The following is a 17650-nucleotide window of genomic DNA, read 5'->3' on the forward strand; positions in this document are numbered from 1 at the left end:
AGCGAGGGCAGTTCATATTGTAACTTTACATGTGCAAGCTCCGCAGTAAATGATTCATTTACTGTCTGACATTCGTGCCAGAAACGTGGAACTTCTGTCCGAGCAATGTCCTGGCAGTATACAGTTAGACTTGGCAGTCTGACAGCTGGATGTGTTTACCTTTCAAAGTCAGGAGATCGTTCAGCGTTTTACAGAATTGCAGCGACCCTGAACAGAACAAGATTGAAGATTTAAGTCAGTTATCAATATTGGATTGTCAAAGCATTGCAAACACGGTGAGGAATCTGGCCTCAGTGGAATTGACTCGTCTTATCTTTTAAAGTTAGCATGACATTTTGCTCACATGTTGCATGTTTTAGCAGTCATGTGACACATACGTAACTCGGCTGTCTGCGCTCATTCTCGAGCCCCTTTACTGGAAATGAGTGCCCTCTCCATTGATTAATATCCTGATAAGGTGCCAGCACTGATCACTGGGCTGTAATGACATGCAATCCCACAACATCTGCCTGCGCCTGTTGATTTGTGGTGCATTTCCGTTTATTTATTTTGACCAGATGAGCCCCTGGTATTTATAGCGGGAGTAAAAGCCCAGTGTGGGGTCAATCCCGGGCAAGGCTACGAAGACAAAATGCTGGAGCTGACCTGACATTCTGGGCCCCGTTTTGCTGGGGACGAACTCTCCCGGCTCTGAATTGGCCCCCAATAAAAAAAAAAAAAAACGTCGGCTGTGGCAGCAAGAGACTGAGCTGACCGAAAGTTTGACTGAGACTCCCCCCACCATAACTTTTTCCTGAAAATCCAAACTTCCACCTGACAGCGCCCACAGCGGCTGCGTTGGCGTGCCAGGGGGTCACGCGTGGCAGGGCGCCGTGGATGTGTGGCTGCGGGGAAATGCTGGGCTTCTTCTTTGTTTCCCCCCGCGGCTCTGCAGGCCCCCGAGAGCATCTGTCACCACAGGGGGTCAGCAGGGCCAAGATGAATGAGCCCCCGGTGGATTCCCTCCCTCCTTGGCAAATGGCACGGGACAGAGGAGGGCATAGGGGATTAGGGGGAGGGGTCTGTGGTTATGTGTGTGTGTTTGTTTGCATGTGAGTGAGAGAGAGAGAGAGAGAGAGAGAGAGAGAGAGAGAGAGAGGGTTTCTGCTGTACTGAGTGGAAGAGGGGGATTTCTCCCTGTAGACTATCATGACAAAGGTAACTTGAGGCAGACCAGAGAAGAGTGGAACTCCACATGCTGCCTGGATATCAACCAATTCTCAAGGATTTATGATCTAAAATGGACTATATTTGAAAAAACAGAGCTCCACGTTTGGGATTTACCGCATTTGATTTGGATTTTAAAGGGTTCATCCACCGGTCGAGTGGTCATGCAAGGTACAGGAGAGGCTTTTTAAAGTGCTTGCTGTGTGTCACATGTGGCCCTGATGTAGCATTAATGAGATGGGCTTTTAGCACCTAATTTACAGAACATGGAGAGATGTTTGTCTTTTTTTTTCCCCCTCATTTGTCACCCCATCCCCCTTTCTCTCTCATCTGATGGGCAGTGTCTTTTCACCGCTGCTTTTTCGAATGTTAAGAGCGTGCTGAGCTCTTTCCCGCATTTCATTCATTGGTATGGACCTTAAATGTTAAAGCATAACAATGAGGTGAAAACAATTAAGATATTTATCAAATTTCCATTAACATTTTCTCTGCAACTGAGGTGAAAAGAAAAAAACTGGTTTAGTTAGTTTAGTAGTTTAAATTTAAAGCAAAGGCTTTAAATTACCTGTAGTTGTTTAAGGACATTTTAAACTATAAAGCCAAGTATTAAGTTGAACTGTATGGACAGTATGGTCATCTTCCTACCTCTATTTCTCTATTGGAATCTAAAAAAAAAAAAAAAAACGGTAGAAGGATTTTCACACATTTATTTAGAAGTGTGTTGGCTTTGACTCGAAGGATCAAGTCAGAATGGGATGAAACCAGGAGGGGGAGAAAGTTTGATCCTGCCTCTCCGCCTCGATTATAAACACTGTAATGTAATTATGCATTTGAGGGAGAAACAAAAGAAGGACTGGAGAGAAAAAAGAAAAGGCTGGATTGAAAGTAAGATCAGCTCATTACAGTTAAATGTTTGAGGAAAAAATGGTCTAATATTATAAGGGTACACATACAACATGTGATTTAAGTAAGGATTTGAATAATTTTACCCAAACTGAAATGAACAACAGCTCATACAAATTACAGGCAATGTAAAGAATATTCACTCTGGATTCAGTAGTTTTTAGCTGTGTGTTTATTTTTGCTGTTGGCAGAAAGCTTAGTGACAATGGCACACGTACCGGCTACAGATTGCCCGTTGCCATGTTACACATGGGAATGTTTAGCCCTCAAATTCAACGTTAGAAGTGGTGTAATGTAGTCTTACCTGCTGCATTTACAACGTTTATATTTTTCTGTACAATTTTTCATTTAAGAAAAAAAAGGAATGCACAATTTACAGAGAATTGGGTTCACATGACTTTTGATAACAGTCTTCAGTGATTCAGTGGTACAGCGTAGGCAGCAGTGTAGTCTATTTTCTGCACTATATATTGTGCATATTCCAGGTATCCATGTACATGAATGTGTGTTTTACGTATGTTGGGTGTGTTTGTGCTTGCACATGCAGTTGCACTTGTCTTAGAAAGTACACGAGGAATGCGTTCATCTTAAACTATGTCCTTAACTCCAGTCTGGCTCTAAGTAAGAAACTAAACCAGCGTGTTAGCCTAAACGCTCCCTCACATGTCATTACTGGAAAACCTTATTAAGCACCTTGGGCTGGGCTCGAGTTGGTGTCTGGGTTTACGGCTCCTTCGTCTTCATCTCCGGAGCCATCTGCGTCTCCTTCTGTGTCAGCTGCCCTTCATGACTAGATAAGCATCAAAATATTTCAAGACTCTGCTCCTAGGGTAATTAGCAGAGTGGGAGAGCGTTGGTTGAGATTCTTTCCTTTGTGGTAACACCCAGCGCAAGTGAACTTGTGTCGAGACACTTCAGCCAGAATAGTATATTTCATGATCGATGCCGCATTGAATTCTGATGTCACTTCCTTCCACATTATTCCAGTAATTCAGCTGCCCTGAAGCTAAGGGAGTGCAGCTTTCTGACATATTGACATTTTCAACTCTGTGCTTTGATTAGCTGTATCAAGCTGGCTAATCATTCACAAAATGAGGTCCAGTGTGGACAGTGAATGCTAGTTGAACCAGCTTGTGTACACTTGTTATTTGAAGGACTTGGACCCCAGACCAGCCTCCCTCTTACAGAAAAGCACCGCACAGTCAGAAGTGATGACGGGGTAGATTGTGACGGTCAGTGTTTTGAAGGGAACTTTGCTTATGTTATATCAGAGCCTGAGTGGCTAAACAATACCTTGTCAAGGGTCAAAGTAACTGGCAGATCCATTCAGAGTGGATTGACTGTGTGTAGTGAGCGCAGCTACAAACTAAAACACCCAATTGTGTTTTATGAAAATAGCCCTGGGGCCGCGGTATCACATATCGCCTTTTTAGCCTCAGAAGAGTGAGTACGTATGTCATGGGCTGAGCTGCTCTTAATGTTTGAGTGGTTATAAGTGCACCCATTCATTTTGTGAATGGCCACGTTCTTTGGACTGTGGTGACCCGTAGAAAGAGACTGTGGCATACGTGACTGAGTCCTGCAAGTGAAAAAGGAAACTGGAAATGGATGAGAATATTTCACCTGTTTTCCATGATAAATTGTAATTTTGTTAAGATATACTGTAACAGTATGCCTTTATCTGTTGTTTTACATCCTGATTTGCAAATAAAATGTAAATATGAAAATGCAGTGGGAAGGAAAGAAGTAAAATTTGGCTGACAAGCTTACATTTTCTCCATATTAGGAAAAATACGCCGTGAATATTGAATGAGGCTTAAATTTGTTGTTTCAGTGACCCTGTTTGTTGAGTTTTGAATGAATTCAGATGAATGCTACTTAGAGAAGATCTAACCCCGGTATGCTGCAGCACATCTTACAGGAGATGTAAAATGTTTAATTTTTGTGTTGCATCCTTGTCAGTGACCTAACTAGACGCCTCCTTGCTCTCTTCCAGGTCTCAAAGCGCTAAGTGAAATGTCTTTGCTGAAAGTTTCTGCTGAGTGGTAGCGATACAGCATGTAGCAGAGGTGAACAAGTCCCTTCACGCCTGGGAACAGTCCGACAACGTAAGTCCCGTCTTCCTTTAATGCTATATGTGCTATCTGTTAGGAATTCAGCTCTTCTTTCAGAGTGTCTGTGCTCTCATATTTTCTCTGTCTCAACTCCACCGAGTGAAGGTTAGACTAGCTTATTTTGACCCGGGGTCACATTCATGCAATCTGTTGATGCCACCCAGGAGCGGAGGAATGGCCTTGACTGACCATCTGACTGGCTGAGAGGCCGTTTTAAAGCCACCGCTCACTGACATGAACGCCTCCTTTTTAGCCGTCACTCTTTGAAGATTAGACTGCTTCTCCCCGGTAGAGTCCACTCATTATGTCTGACCATTCGTCGAGCTGCGACACTGCAGCCGCTGACTCACCTTAAATACCCCCCTCCCCCCTTCCCCCCCGCCACTGCAGCTGACCTTAGCAACCACCTGAGTCACACCCCAGAAACACCCTAAGCAACCTCCGCCACAGTCAGCCTTCGTTTTAAGTTGCGCAGGTGATAAAAGGTCATTCTCAGTGTTCACCTCCGGCCTGCACGAGGTTAATGGTAAATCTGTCCACTGAGACTTGAGGGTCAGCCGGCCAAAGAGGCCTCTGGAGCCCCCTTTGAGTCCCAAATCGAAGAGGCAGCGGCTGCTTAAAAACGCCCCCAGGCTCTTTTTACCCCCTCTGTCTTTGTTTCTCTGTGCAGCCGCCTTCCTCCATCAGTTAAGCAAGAAATACTGTAGCTTCATTCTGTTAAGCTTCTTATCTCTTTGACAGCACAGTCAGGCACTGTTAATCTCGTCTTTTGTCTGGGTTGGTCAGATTCCTCCCCAGGAAGGTTGTTAGGTAAACACGGGGTCTGGAACCTGTCCAGGCGTGGGCAAAATGAGACCAGAAAGGCAGCTCCAACTTTATTCCCACCCTGCCCACTATTGACAAAATAGAAAGGTTCAGGGTGTGTGTGTGTGTGTGTGTGTGTGTGGCCAAAAGACACTGCAGTCTAGTGGATACTGATGAAGTGACTGACATATTCAGTGTGTGGTACAGATGAACAGTACAGCCAACATAGAAATCATTGATTTAATTCCTGCAAAGTTCTTTTATTCTTCTTATTTATCCTGATGAGTGCAAACTAGCTCCCACCTCGGGTCTTTTTCCGAGCAACAATACCAAATGTTCTCTGGTTCTGGCTTCTAATGTGACTCTTTGCTGCTGTTCTGTGTGACATATGATAGAAAAACTGAGTATATTTGGGTTTTGGACAGTTGTTCATACAAAATAATACATTTGAAGACCGCACCCTGGAGTCTTGGATGGACTTTTTTTTTTTAACATTTTTTGTCAACTAATTGAGAAAATAATCTGCAGATTATAATGAAATTAATTATTAGTTGCAGGCCAAATGAATTATAAAAATGCTAATTAACTAATTTACAAACCTAACACATGATTGACACCTTTTAATGACCTATTTTAAGTGCCAAATATCTGAAATTATCCAAGTTTTCTTTAGTGTTCATTAGTAAAGCTGCTGTGGCTTCATGTCTGACTCAGCCTTTGTGCACCTAATAAAATGAATACTGTCTTTAAAAGCTGCTTCAGTTGCAGCTCATGTAAATAAATGTGTGTATGCACATCTATAATCCAAGGCTAATGTTGGACAGGAAAATACACATTTCAAAAAGGCCAATCTGGCTGTAAATCATTACACTACTCAGGTTTAGCTGAGTTATACAACAGACTATAGTCAAAACTAAAGCTACAATATAACCTTGTCATGGAAGTGTTTCAACAGCTGTGCAGGATCTTTGTTAGAGTTGACAGAGAAGTTGGAGCCTTTCCTAAATGGCTGAAGTTTACCTGGCCTCCACTTGGCTGTCCCAGTGTTGATGAACCACAGCACTGGTCTGCACCAGTCAAATGTTGTCCAAGGACAAACACTGAAGGAATTTCAGGCCGACCTGTGTGTCAGGAAAGCAGCCAGAACTCCGTTTATTTTCTTTCTCAGCCCCACACAGTTTGATTACTGGCTTGGTATTAAAAACAGATCCTGTGAAATGTTATGACAAACCGAGAAATGGGAGTCTGAGTAGGAAGCTCTGATGTGTAATGAATGGACGCCATGATATAGCATATCCATTCTTCAGTGCTGCCTTTTCACCACATTTGAAGAGCCGCCTTTCTTTCTTTCTGCATCTCTGTCCCGTGCTTTCTTCTTTGAGACGCCATGCTTGGCCCTCTGTCCAGCTGCCACCTGCCACCAGAGAGCCAGCCAACCTCAGGCCCACACAGCCGACCTCCTCCACCCCGGCAGATGTCCGGGAGTGGACGCTGGGGTGGAGGGGGCACGGGGGCAGAGCAGAGTGACACAACAGAGCCAAAAAAAAAAAAAGGATTGGAAAAAGCCATTGGCCTTGGCTATTATATTTGGGCTGACATAGAGAAAATCTGTGTGTGTGTGTGAGAGAGAGAGACTGCAAGCATACAAATGTTGAGTGCATGTGTGTTATTGTTCACGGTAGCCTCTGGTAACAAGACAGATAATTCCAGCAAAAGACAACACACGTGGTCCATAAAGCATCCCAACCACAATTACACAGAGCCCGATGTGATGTCTTTGAACAGTTTGTTTTGACTGACCAACAATCCAAAACCTTACGATGTTCCATTTACTCTCACAAACGTCAGAGAAAACCAGTGAATCTTCACATTTCAGAAGCTGCAAAGCAGCAAGCAGGCAAAGATTTAAAATTTTTGACTGAAAAATGATGCAGATCCACGAATGGATTAATCGACTGTTCAGGTCTGATGAGAAAGATGCATTTTTCCAGTGCTTGTTATGTTTGTTTTTAGTGGCATTTGGCACATTTGCATTTCATGATTCTGCAATCTAAAGCCAAACCTTGCTGCAATGCAACTGTCTTTCATAGCGCATATAACACGATTACTTCAGGTTTAAATGTACGGCACAGCCTGATAATGCAAAATTACTGAGCTAGTGTTGTGCTGGTGTTGCAACAATTTACCAGTTAAATCTCTACTGAACCATGAGACACCTGCAGCTGGAAGCATAAATTCAGCTGAAGGACGTGTAATAGTCACTGCTGAACTGATTGTTTCTAGAAGAATCAAGCAGTTTTCATGCACTGTTTGATATCTGATTTTAAATAGAAAATCAGAAGAGCTGTGCTGACCCATCAGAAGGACACAGCTGTGTTCATTTGAAAACATGGACGGATTCGCATGAGACACCTGTTGCTGCTTTGCCGTCTTTGCTGTTCTCATGTGAGGAAACGAATCAATGAATTGGCTTTCGTTTGTGCGTCCTGCTCTTTCCTCTCAGCTCCCACAGATAATGGGGAATTCATATGCCGGGCAGCTGAAGTCTGCTCGATTTGAAGAGGCTCTCCATAACTCTATTGAGGCGTCACTGCGCTCGAGCAGCGGAGATCCGCAGCCCATCTTCACACAGCTCTACCTTGAGCCGGAGCCGTATCCTGGTAACATGGAAGGTAGGAAGCTTCACTAAAGCTTTAAATGTTCCCTTTGCTGGTCTGAAAGGCTGCGGGAAAATCTTCCCGATTGTTTCACTTTTATGAAATTGTTGAAATCAAGAAATGATGTATTTGCCAGGTAGCTGTGGTTTGTTTTATGTGAAGAGCATCTGTTTCTCTGTTGAGTCAAAGCTGTGGTCATGTTGCTGTTTTCAGTGTATTTCCTAATAATTTCCTGGGAAGTTTACTAGAAAGAACTAAATTTTCTGGTTGAAATTATTAAATAAATTTCCTTGAAAGAAAAGCTTTGACTAATTTATCATTAATACTTATTTTTCATGTATGTGTGCAGCTATATGCCTGCAGCGCACTGACTAAAAGACTCTGCACTATAATCCATCATGATGTGCATCAGATTACATATTTGTTTCCAGCAAACTGTCTTGGAAAATATTAGGAATTTGTGGATCTGCAAAACAGTTTTACCCGTAATTGTAATTCCACTCTGGTGAAGATAGCTTTAATTTAATTTGAAATGTCCGTCAGATGTGAAGCTGAAAGCCGACCTCCATGGCAGAGAGCCGCCAGGCCTCACGAATGGCCACTCGTCCAACGATCTGGAGGAACTGGAGGAGGATGATGACTCAGACAGCAGCAGCCCTCCACTCCCCTACCTACAGGCCCCTGCACCCGACGGCTGCTGCACACTGGATGGTATCACACACACCCCAAAAAGCCTTGATTTCAGCTCTAAAAATGCAACAAACCTGAAATAGAAATACGAAGCTTCTTGTTAAAGATGATAGAATTACAGATACGATCTCAGTTTCACTTCATCTGTAAACTGTATCTACCCCGAAGCCCGTCTTTATTTTCTCAAATATCACATCTGCGTCTTGCTCTCCTCTCCTCAGGCTTCTGTCAGGCCGGCAAGGACCTCCGCCTGGTCTCCATAGCAACAGAGCCCATCGAAGTCCCAGCGGGCTTCGAGCTGGTCGGCGCCAAATCCCCCAGCATCCCCGAGCACATCCTGGTGTGTGCCGTGGACCGCCGCTTTTTGCCTGACGAGAATGGGAAAAATGCACTTTTAGGTCAGTCTGTTCCCAAGAGGCAGATCAGCATCACTGTGAGCTCCGGGTAGAACGAACGCTCTCTGTTGTTAGTCTGTGCTGGTCATACACTGAACTGGGCTGTGGCTCAGGGGGTAGAGCGATCATCCACCCATCAGGAGGTCGGTGGTTTGATCCCTGGCCTCGGCAGTCCACATGCCAAAGTATCCTTTGGCAAGATACTGAACCCCGAAACTGCCCCCGATGCTGTGCCATCGGTGTGTGAATTCATATGAACGTCTCTTTGGATAGAAAATAATAAGCCAAATGACTAATTGTAATTATTGTAATTGCAAATAAGCTTTGTAATTGTAACCGTCATGTTTTCAAGGTTAGGAATATGCTTCAGTTCAAATTTAGTCTTGAAAAAGGCTTGATTTTCAACATAATCTGATGTTTCTTTTTTTAAATACTTAGATTTTATTAGATCTAGTACAACAAAATTGGCATTGAGAGATCCATAATATCCATATAACATTATGTATTATAGAACCCAGACTGGGGGTCTTATACAGCACAAGTGTCCATGATTACAGATGCTGCTCAATGAATAGCATTTCAAGCAGTGAGGATCAGGGGTTAGCCAAACAAGTGTATTATCCAGTTTGTCCAACTTGTTTAAGTTATTTCTCAATCTCATTAAGAAAGTTAGTCTTTCCTTTGAATCTGTGATGGTAAAAGCTTCAAGAGCCTGCAAGCTTTTGGTTTAGCTACCTTGAAAGTGCTTGAATTTGGCTCTTAGATCGCTGTGCTAACCCGGTCAATAATTCCCTTTTTGTTACATTGCTCGCAGGTTTTTCAGGAAACTGTGTGGGCTGTGGGGAGAAGGGTTTCAGATACTTCACGGAGTTTTCGAACCACATCAACCTGAAGTTATCCACCCAGCCCAAGAAGCAGAAGCACTTAAAATACTACCTGGTGAAGAATTCTCAGGGTGCTCTGTGCAAAGGACCCCTCATCTGCTGGAAAGGTAAAAAAAACAGCCCCCAGCGTTTAAGCTCCACACGTCTGTCTAAAGGTGCGTGGATTTATTCTGAGATGACGTGCTGCATGTCACAGTGTTTGTCATTCGTCCCTTCTCAGACTGTAAAACCCTTCAGTTCTCCAGCAGCGCGTCGACGTCCAAACCCAGCTCGTCCTCGTCTCTCAGCAGTAAAGAAAACGGAGGCACCAGTGGACACAGCTCCTCTCCCTTCTCGCTCTCAGGTGAGACTGCACACGGCACAGACGCATGGATGGATTAACCTCTGAACAAGATGATTAAAATAAGATTTAAACAGCTGTTTGACTGAAGTTATGGCGAATTTATGGACTGCATTGTCACTGAAATGCATCAGAAGTGTCAATATTTCACCAGAAGGAGCCTTCGCCTCTGTTGGTATACGCCGACAGGTTTATGTTGTCGCCTTAGAGACAGCTGGTGGTGGCTAAGTCCTGAAATTTATTCGGCGAGCATTGTCTGACACTTGAACCAGCACGCTGATTGTAAGTCAGTTCGTGACAAAGAGGAGGTTGTGTTTCATCTCTTGTTACTGCTGGGATGCTTTGGTCTTCATTCTGGTTACATGCTGATCAATAGTAAATAACTATTTAAGTATGTTTTCCACTCCTGTTGTCGTTGTTAACAATGGTTGTTGCAGTCTACGTCATTTTTAGGCTACAAGGGAAATTTTATGCAGGCAGCGTGACTTAACTCAGTCACATGAATTCATGCCAAGTAAAAATGTACCAGTGTGTTATATATGAAAGACGTCAATCATTTCTTCAGGTAAACCAATAGCTAAAGGCCACATGACCACGAGGCAGATTCTCCGTCTTCCTAACGAGACGCTGTTCTTCCCTGACCTCTCACATCAGGAGCGCCCGTTCGCTCTTTGATTGAAAAAGCTCCTGGGCTCACGGTATTGATTTGTTCTGAACCTGGAAGCTGCCTGTCAGCAGAGATCTCACACGTTAATGTGGTAGACAGCCGAGCCACGGGGCTCGTTGTTGACATAAGCGTTGCCTAAAATCTCCTGACTGTGACCTCCAGGTACATCCTGCTCCCGAAGACTTCGCTGACATGCACTTCTCCGCTCCAACTGACTGTTTACCCTGAAATGATTAATGAAAAGGAGAGTGGTGGATTGTTTGCATTGTGCAGTGGACATTGGATACAGACAGAGGGGTCCGCTAGCATTTGTTTGATACATGAAGGCCAAACCAAGTGACCAATCAGGGGAACAGTGGGCGTTAAGGCTGCAGCCTGAGTTTTGGACGATCCCAGAGATTCGTAGCCCGTCAGTGGACAAACGAGCATCAGACACCAGCATGGCAGGCAGTTGGTGAGCCAAGTGTGTGTTCTTCTCGATAAATTCCTGAATGGCCATCTTTTGTTTTTATCTCCAGATTCTCCGCCCACCAGAACGACACAAGCATCCTCTGTCTTTTTCGGGAGTCAGGACCTCAGCAGAGACTGCAGTTTCATCAAACCTCTGGCGTCCACACCTGGAAACAAGACTCAACCAATAGGTGAAGCTCTTTTTCAGTACACCTGTAATTTTCATGTCGTTTTATTCGCGAATTCCCTCATCAGTTTGTCTCCTTCCTCTGCATTCGTCTTTACTTTATCTTGAGCTTATATACATGAAACTCACACAGCAACATACAGCGCATACATTTTATTCACACTCCCACATGGATGTTTTGACACCGGTTCAGCATAAGACAGATGAAGCCGTGGCTGACCGTGGAGCCAAGATTAACATCTGCCCCGGCCTGCTGAGACACACACTCACACACACACAAACAGACACATGTGTACCATGTACACACCAACACATGCCTGTGTGTGCACTTGTATATACACACTAATCAATACTGAAGGAAGGAATGCTGTAATGACTTTTTAAGGCCTTGCTATCCATTAGTCCCTTTACAAGGTTGTGATATTGACAAGTAAAGGCTACACATACCAATCAATGTTTGAATGTATTGCAAACATAGTGAATATGAGACTGCAAAATGTCAAATGCGGTCATTGACGATAGACATTCATGTATAGGAAATCAATGAGTCACTGTTAGTACTGACTCATTTTTATGTATTGCTCAGCCTCTGCAGGGAGTTAACCTTCCAAAAATATTCTCATTTTTACGTTTTATTGTGTTATATTAGCCACTAATCGTTTGTAGGGATGGCAGTCATTGGATGAACTGCCCTTATTTTTTTTGACACCCTAATGGCGCCCAGAGGATGAATCCTAATTAATCTGGTGAACTGATGAATTTTCCTCTAGCGCCATCAACAGGTTAAAATAAGAATTTGTCCAGAATGTTGCTTTGTGACTAAATACCTGCAAAGCTGATGACATTCCCATCAGCCTCAGCTGTTGTTTTGTGCTAATTAACAAATGTTAGCATGCTTATGTTAGTTTAGTTTAAAGCTGTGTCTATGTGGAGCCTCACAGAGCTGCTAATATGGCTGTAGACTCTCTGATTCCACAACACTAAATACAGTAAAGTGCCTTTTTTAGAAGCACAATGTGTTGTTCATCCATCAGCTTTCTCTGTATTCTGTACTGATGTTGTTCTCTGTGTCTGTTTTTGATGTTCAGTTTCCCCTGCCATGAATTCGGGACCTCCAAAGAAGCGCCACCGCAGCTGGCATCCCAGCTCACTGGTACCCGTCCCGCCGCCCACAGCCGTCCCTGTGCCAGCCATCCGGCCGATAATTTGTTCTCCGGGTCAGTCTCTGCGCCCAATCAGGGCGGCTCTTTGAGCTCAAATGCATTCAGTCAGTGTGAGATGGGTTGTTATTTGCCCTTCTTGTGTCATGTGTCTTTCTTTTTTTAGCTCATTTCCCCGTGTGTGTGTGTGCAGTGGTGTGTGTGTCTGTGCCCTGTGTCAGCACGGGCTGTGTTGTTTATAACCCCCCCCCCTCCTCCCTCTGGTTTGTGCCACATCCCTGATGCTCTGCGGTTGTTAGGGATGATTCACCCAGCATCTCCATGGAGACAGAGCTGGACAGTTTGTTGCAGAAATGATTGAGCAAAAATTGCGCGATTGAGCAAGATTTCAGCCACATCATGTAATTGTGGTTACATATACTACCATCATTTCAAATTAAGTGTCTGCCCTGATTTTCTTAACATGTCTGTGATTACAGCCACAAGTTTAACTGTGCTGTGCTCTAACCCTAATATGTTAAAACTCAGGCCACAACTTTGCTGTGACTAATCCTAGTATTGACATGCACTGTCCTTCCCCCAGGTTCTGTATTAGGCGTGTCGCCTCCTCAGCCTCCTGTAGCAGGAGTGATTCAGCCCCAACCTGTCACCGCTGGAGAGACGGTCATCGTTCCCGACAACCTGCTCAACTCTTCAGGAGTCCGCCCTGTCATCCTCATCGGTACGTGCTGTATTTCAGTGATCTGCTCCTTCTTTAGCATCATCCTGCAGGGCAAACACACAGATTCCAACCCATGCCAGACTAGATACTGTGCTAGCATTGTCAAATAAGCCCAGTCACGCTCTAATTACTTCGAGTGAGACTTACGATGCCAAACGTAAAAAAGAGAGAACTCCATACATGTTTGCAATAACAGGATACTCAACAATAGGTGTCCTGTGATGGTTCAGGTCATGATGACCTAACACACTGGCAATAACAGGATGCAGGATGTGAACTTAATGTGAGCCATTGTAATGTTGAGGCATTATCTTGGTTGCAGAATGATGAAATGCCTGGGCATCCTCCCAAGATGAGTGTGCATTCGTCACATCAACACAGAAGCCCCATGTGTGTGTGTGCATATCTGCAGAAGTATATAAATAAATGTGGACAAGATAGGACACTTTGCTGTTGGACGTCTGTACGTGTTAGTCCGCCCAGGCTGCCTACATCTTGTCATCAGTGCTATTTCTCTCCACAACACGTTTAACATGTTGTGTTATTGTTGCTACTTGTTGTTTCTAGATATCATAAGTTTTATCTAATGGTAACTTTTCTTTCCAGGGCATGGCACTTTACCTTATTTCTATGGGAATGTTGGGGATATAGTCGTGAGCCCCCTGCTGGTCAGCTGCTATAAGAGCAACCAGCTGACGGAGAAAACCCTGGAGACGTTGGGCCTCAAGAGCAGCCAGCTTCTCTGTGTGGAGACAATGATTCTGCTCACTTTACAGTATCTTGCACGTTTAGGTAAGCAGCAAACACAAACTCACACATGCAAAAACAAAAAAAAAAATGCCTCACAGTCACTGGGACCTTTTGTGACATGTTGGATGTTCCTGTATCAAACACTGTGTCGTGGGGTGGATGATGAGGTGCTGGTGTCTCATTTAAACAGAAACTCCACTGGTGAAACTTCTCATGGCTGAGTGTGCGTTTGTCATCTTTCAATTTTTCTTGCAGGCTCGGACCAGATTCCTCTGAGGGAGGAGCTGGAGCAGATTGTTTTGAAGGCCATGCTGTGTTGTCCCGGGGGTCCCGCCATCTCCCCGTCCCAGCTGCCCTGGTTGGCTCGGCTGGAAGCCAGCGTCTCTGGGGGCAGCGTCCAAGTGGTGGTCACTCATAACTCTTTGGGAGAGGGCATCTCGGAGTCACTCCGTTCTCTCGGCGAGGGCCCTCACCACCAGCAGTGCCTGCCCACATACGTAGTCATAATATGTGCCTCGAAAGTGAGCGGCAATGAGTTCTGCGTGCTTGTTTTGGGTGAGTGTGCGACTTGATCGCTCCATTTGGGTGTCAGCAATCATTTATGACCTTATTGCCTTTACCAGTCTGCACAATATCTATGTAAAAGTTTTAATAATCTTATGTGTGGGACACAGGAAAGTACCAAGCACGGGCCTTAGCTGAAGGCATGCTTACAACCAACGAGTTTCTGAAGGAAATCAGCTACGAACTCATCACAGGGAAAGTCAGCGTCTTGGCATCTCACTTCAAAACCACGTCACTGGGTGAGTGTCCACACCACGTGCACGTAGATAAAGGAAGCATATTAACATTTTACCATTTAGTGTTGGTGGATAGTTGATTAAATCTAGTGGTTGGCATAATTTTGTCTCACTAATACATCTTTAAATCATTTGTTTCAATTTAGTCAATTATGAACGCATGCCTTTGACATTGACATTTTAGATATTTTTGTATATTTATACTGGCTGCAAAACAGCAATGACTTGGTCATATCAGATTGTGAAATGAAAGAACAAGGACACAGCTGCGCTGTCCAAATATTTTGTGAAAGAGTACAAGGACTAAAATAGAGCTTGTTGTTCTCCACCAGTTGAAGATGACTGGTATGATGGCTGCATTTTTGTGGTTATGTCTTCCAGTGACTGTGCTGTATATCAAAGAGAATATTTGTACACAGCTGTGTTTGCCCGGCTCTGGGTCTTTGTGTGACTGTGGTCATGGTTTGTTTTTAGGGGACAATCTGGACAAGCAGCTGGTGCGATACCAGCGCAGACGGAAGGGACAGGTCATCCAGCCCTTTCAGGGCGATGTCACTGATAACATCCACTCCCAGGAGGCTGCCAGCATGTCACCACCCTCAGACAGAGGTTAGACCGCTCGACGCCGTGCTCGCTGTCTAAACTGAACCACTCAGCTCACCTCACCAGGGGCAGTTTTATACCAGCTAAAACGATCAATGTAACTTCTACATCTACTGTAGATCGATATGTTGCAGAGCCCTGTGGTGATTTATCTGTACTCCGGATTTCATGGCATCCCAGTCACATGTGGGCCTTAAATCCAGACCACAGCCACAGTCCTGTTTCTCTCAGAAATGTCTCTTATTAGACAAAAGCTGTAGGTTTAAGTGTACTGAAAGTAGAAAATTATCACAATTAGTCAATAAACACAATAAATTCATCACCAAAATTCTCCACATTTTAAAGGTCTGTGTTATTTGAGGTAATTCTTATTTTGTTGCACATTAAATTGACATTTATTCTTTCTCCGTCTGTATTTTGCTGCAGCAGAGCTGTTGAGTAAGGTCTTTCAGATCTATCCGACCCAGCTGAGTGTGGCTCGGAGCCTCCTCTCTCAGGTCTGCTCCATCGCCGACTCAGGGACCCACAATCTTGATCTGGGCCGTTTTTGTAAAGTGGACTTTCTTGTTTTGGTCCCTCCTTCTCACGTTCTGGTACACCAGACGGCACAGCGCATCCGACAATCAGGTTTGTGTCCAACAGCAACTTCACTGATGAGGATTCGGGGATGACTTTTCCCACACAAAAAAGTCAATTCGTAGTTTCTTTGTTTTGCTCAGGGGTGCTTGTGGACCTGGGAGTTGAAGATGCCTCCTCAGCCCACCAGAAATCAGACAAGTACGTGGTGCGTTTGGACGCTGACGTTCACGCCAAGATGGACGCCTTCATGAGGAAAGTCAAACAGAACCCTTACACCCTGTTTGTCCTCATTCATGACAACTCGCACGTTGACCTCACAAGGTAAGACGACTCCGCAAGCACAGGAAGTTACCGAAGTCATTTTGCCCTGCACGTAATCTAAAACTGCGTGAAAAGATGAGTTGTTATGGCTGCTAATGTAGCCCTGTGAGCCTTTTTTATGCGCTGATTGAAGTGGAGAGAGGAGAACAGCTGCCAGCAAATGAAAAGCAAATAACAGTTACCTTGAATTTTGGTCAAATGTCGGCCAGACAATTTGAGTTCCCCATGTTTTATTTGGTTCTAAGTGATATTTGATAAACATTTTTTGTTGATGCAGTTTGACATTTTATGGTCCAAAGTGCAAACTGCAGTTTTCACTGCCAGAAACTTAAAACAGATCACTTCCTGTTTTCCAGAGCATTTTGTCTTGGGAATGACCTACAACACAGTGGGCAGAGTTAGCACAGACAGTGTAAAAGCCTTCATGAACCATGCCCCAAATCCAGTTTTTATTTGCATCCTTGTAAAGCAACAGCTATGGTATGACTCATATAGGAGTCTAGAACATCCTTCGCAGCTTTCAAACACTTTTCCCTGCTCCCCCTCCAGCGCTCTGTCAGGCTCTGTGTGCCACGGGGAGCTGCAGGGTTTGGCTGACCGGGTGGTGAACTGTCAGGAGGTCCTAGACGCCATGAACCTCCTGGTCCTGCAGGTCAGCTGCTTCCCGTACACGCTGCAGACCCGCCAGTCTCGCATCAGCATCCACAACGAAGTTCACTGGCCCTCCAACGAAAGTCTGGTGAGGATAATTTTAACGCCAAAAACCCCTAAAGGATAAGGCCTGCAAGTCGTTAAAGGGTCTAATGCGACATTCCTTTGTGAGGTTGAGAATCAAGCAACCGTCATACACAGATATTTGGACATCTGAGCCAGTACATTTCTAAATTTTGTTAAATTTTATGGCAGCATGCAGAGGCCAACTTGGAACAGTTGTATTTTTGCTGCTCCACCTGGTGGACTTCAACTGCACCAACTGAATTTCATCCTTATTGACTATCTTTTTTATGGCATTGTTGCCTTAATCTGACAATTGTAGAGGTAAACATGAACATGGACAGGGAGAAAATCAGAGTCAAGTATGTGTGTACATACAAGGAATTTCACACCTTTAAACATTACATTCAATGTACCTGCACACATAAAGGAGAACCTCGTTTCAGAGCAGGGGAGGAGTGTTAAGGTCATGCTGTTATACTGAGCTGAACTTACAGATGCATTGTGTAAACTTTACAGGACAGCAAAGCAGAAAAAAAGAAAATGCTCCACAAAATTAGATTCATTATTCAGACTTCTTTTCTTGGGAATGACTGCATGATATAATGCAGCCATGGACCTGTTGCAAGTCGACATTGCCTCATTTTAGAGGACAAATAATAGTGAAATGAGAACATTTACTCACCTGTCAGATCATCATGCAGG

At 44.2% G+C, this 17650-nt stretch overlaps 1 protein-coding gene across 3 annotated transcripts in view; it reads left to right on the top strand.

Moving 5' to 3' along the window:
- greb1l (GREB1 like retinoic acid receptor coactivator) overlaps positions 1-17650 on the top strand; it is a 41270-nt gene that overhangs the window by 13639 nt on the left and 9981 nt on the right. Inside the window, exons 1-17 of one of the 3 annotated variants that reach the window (XM_076745656.1) lie at positions 1300-1377; positions 4106-4217; positions 7531-7699; positions 8228-8395; positions 8596-8772; positions 9584-9760; positions 9874-9996; positions 11179-11301; positions 12386-12514; positions 13041-13178; positions 13785-13970; positions 14184-14483; positions 14603-14731; positions 15203-15337; positions 15758-15958; positions 16051-16231; positions 16781-16970. In XM_076745656.1, the coding sequence (XP_076601771.1) occupies positions 7543-7699; positions 8228-8395; positions 8596-8772; positions 9584-9760; positions 9874-9996; positions 11179-11301; positions 12386-12514; positions 13041-13178; positions 13785-13970; positions 14184-14483; positions 14603-14731; positions 15203-15337; positions 15758-15958; positions 16051-16231; positions 16781-16970 (2514 nt within the window). In that variant the 5' untranslated portion in view covers positions 1300-1377; positions 4106-4217; positions 7531-7542. Of the gene's footprint in view, positions 1-1299; positions 1378-4105; positions 4218-7530; positions 7700-8227; positions 8396-8595; positions 8773-9583; positions 9761-9873; positions 9997-11178; positions 11302-12385; positions 12515-13040; positions 13179-13784; positions 13971-14183; positions 14484-14602; positions 14732-15202; positions 15338-15757; positions 15959-16050; positions 16232-16780; positions 16971-17650 lie in introns of those variants that run through there. The other 2 variants (XM_076745655.1, XM_076745658.1) reach the window with 2 other exon arrangements.

Source organism: Chaetodon auriga, chromosome 12 (genome assembly GCF_051107435.1).
Source record: "Chaetodon auriga isolate fChaAug3 chromosome 12, fChaAug3.hap1, whole genome shotgun sequence".
NCBI lineage: Eukaryota > Metazoa > Chordata > Actinopteri > Chaetodontiformes > Chaetodontidae > Chaetodon > Chaetodon auriga.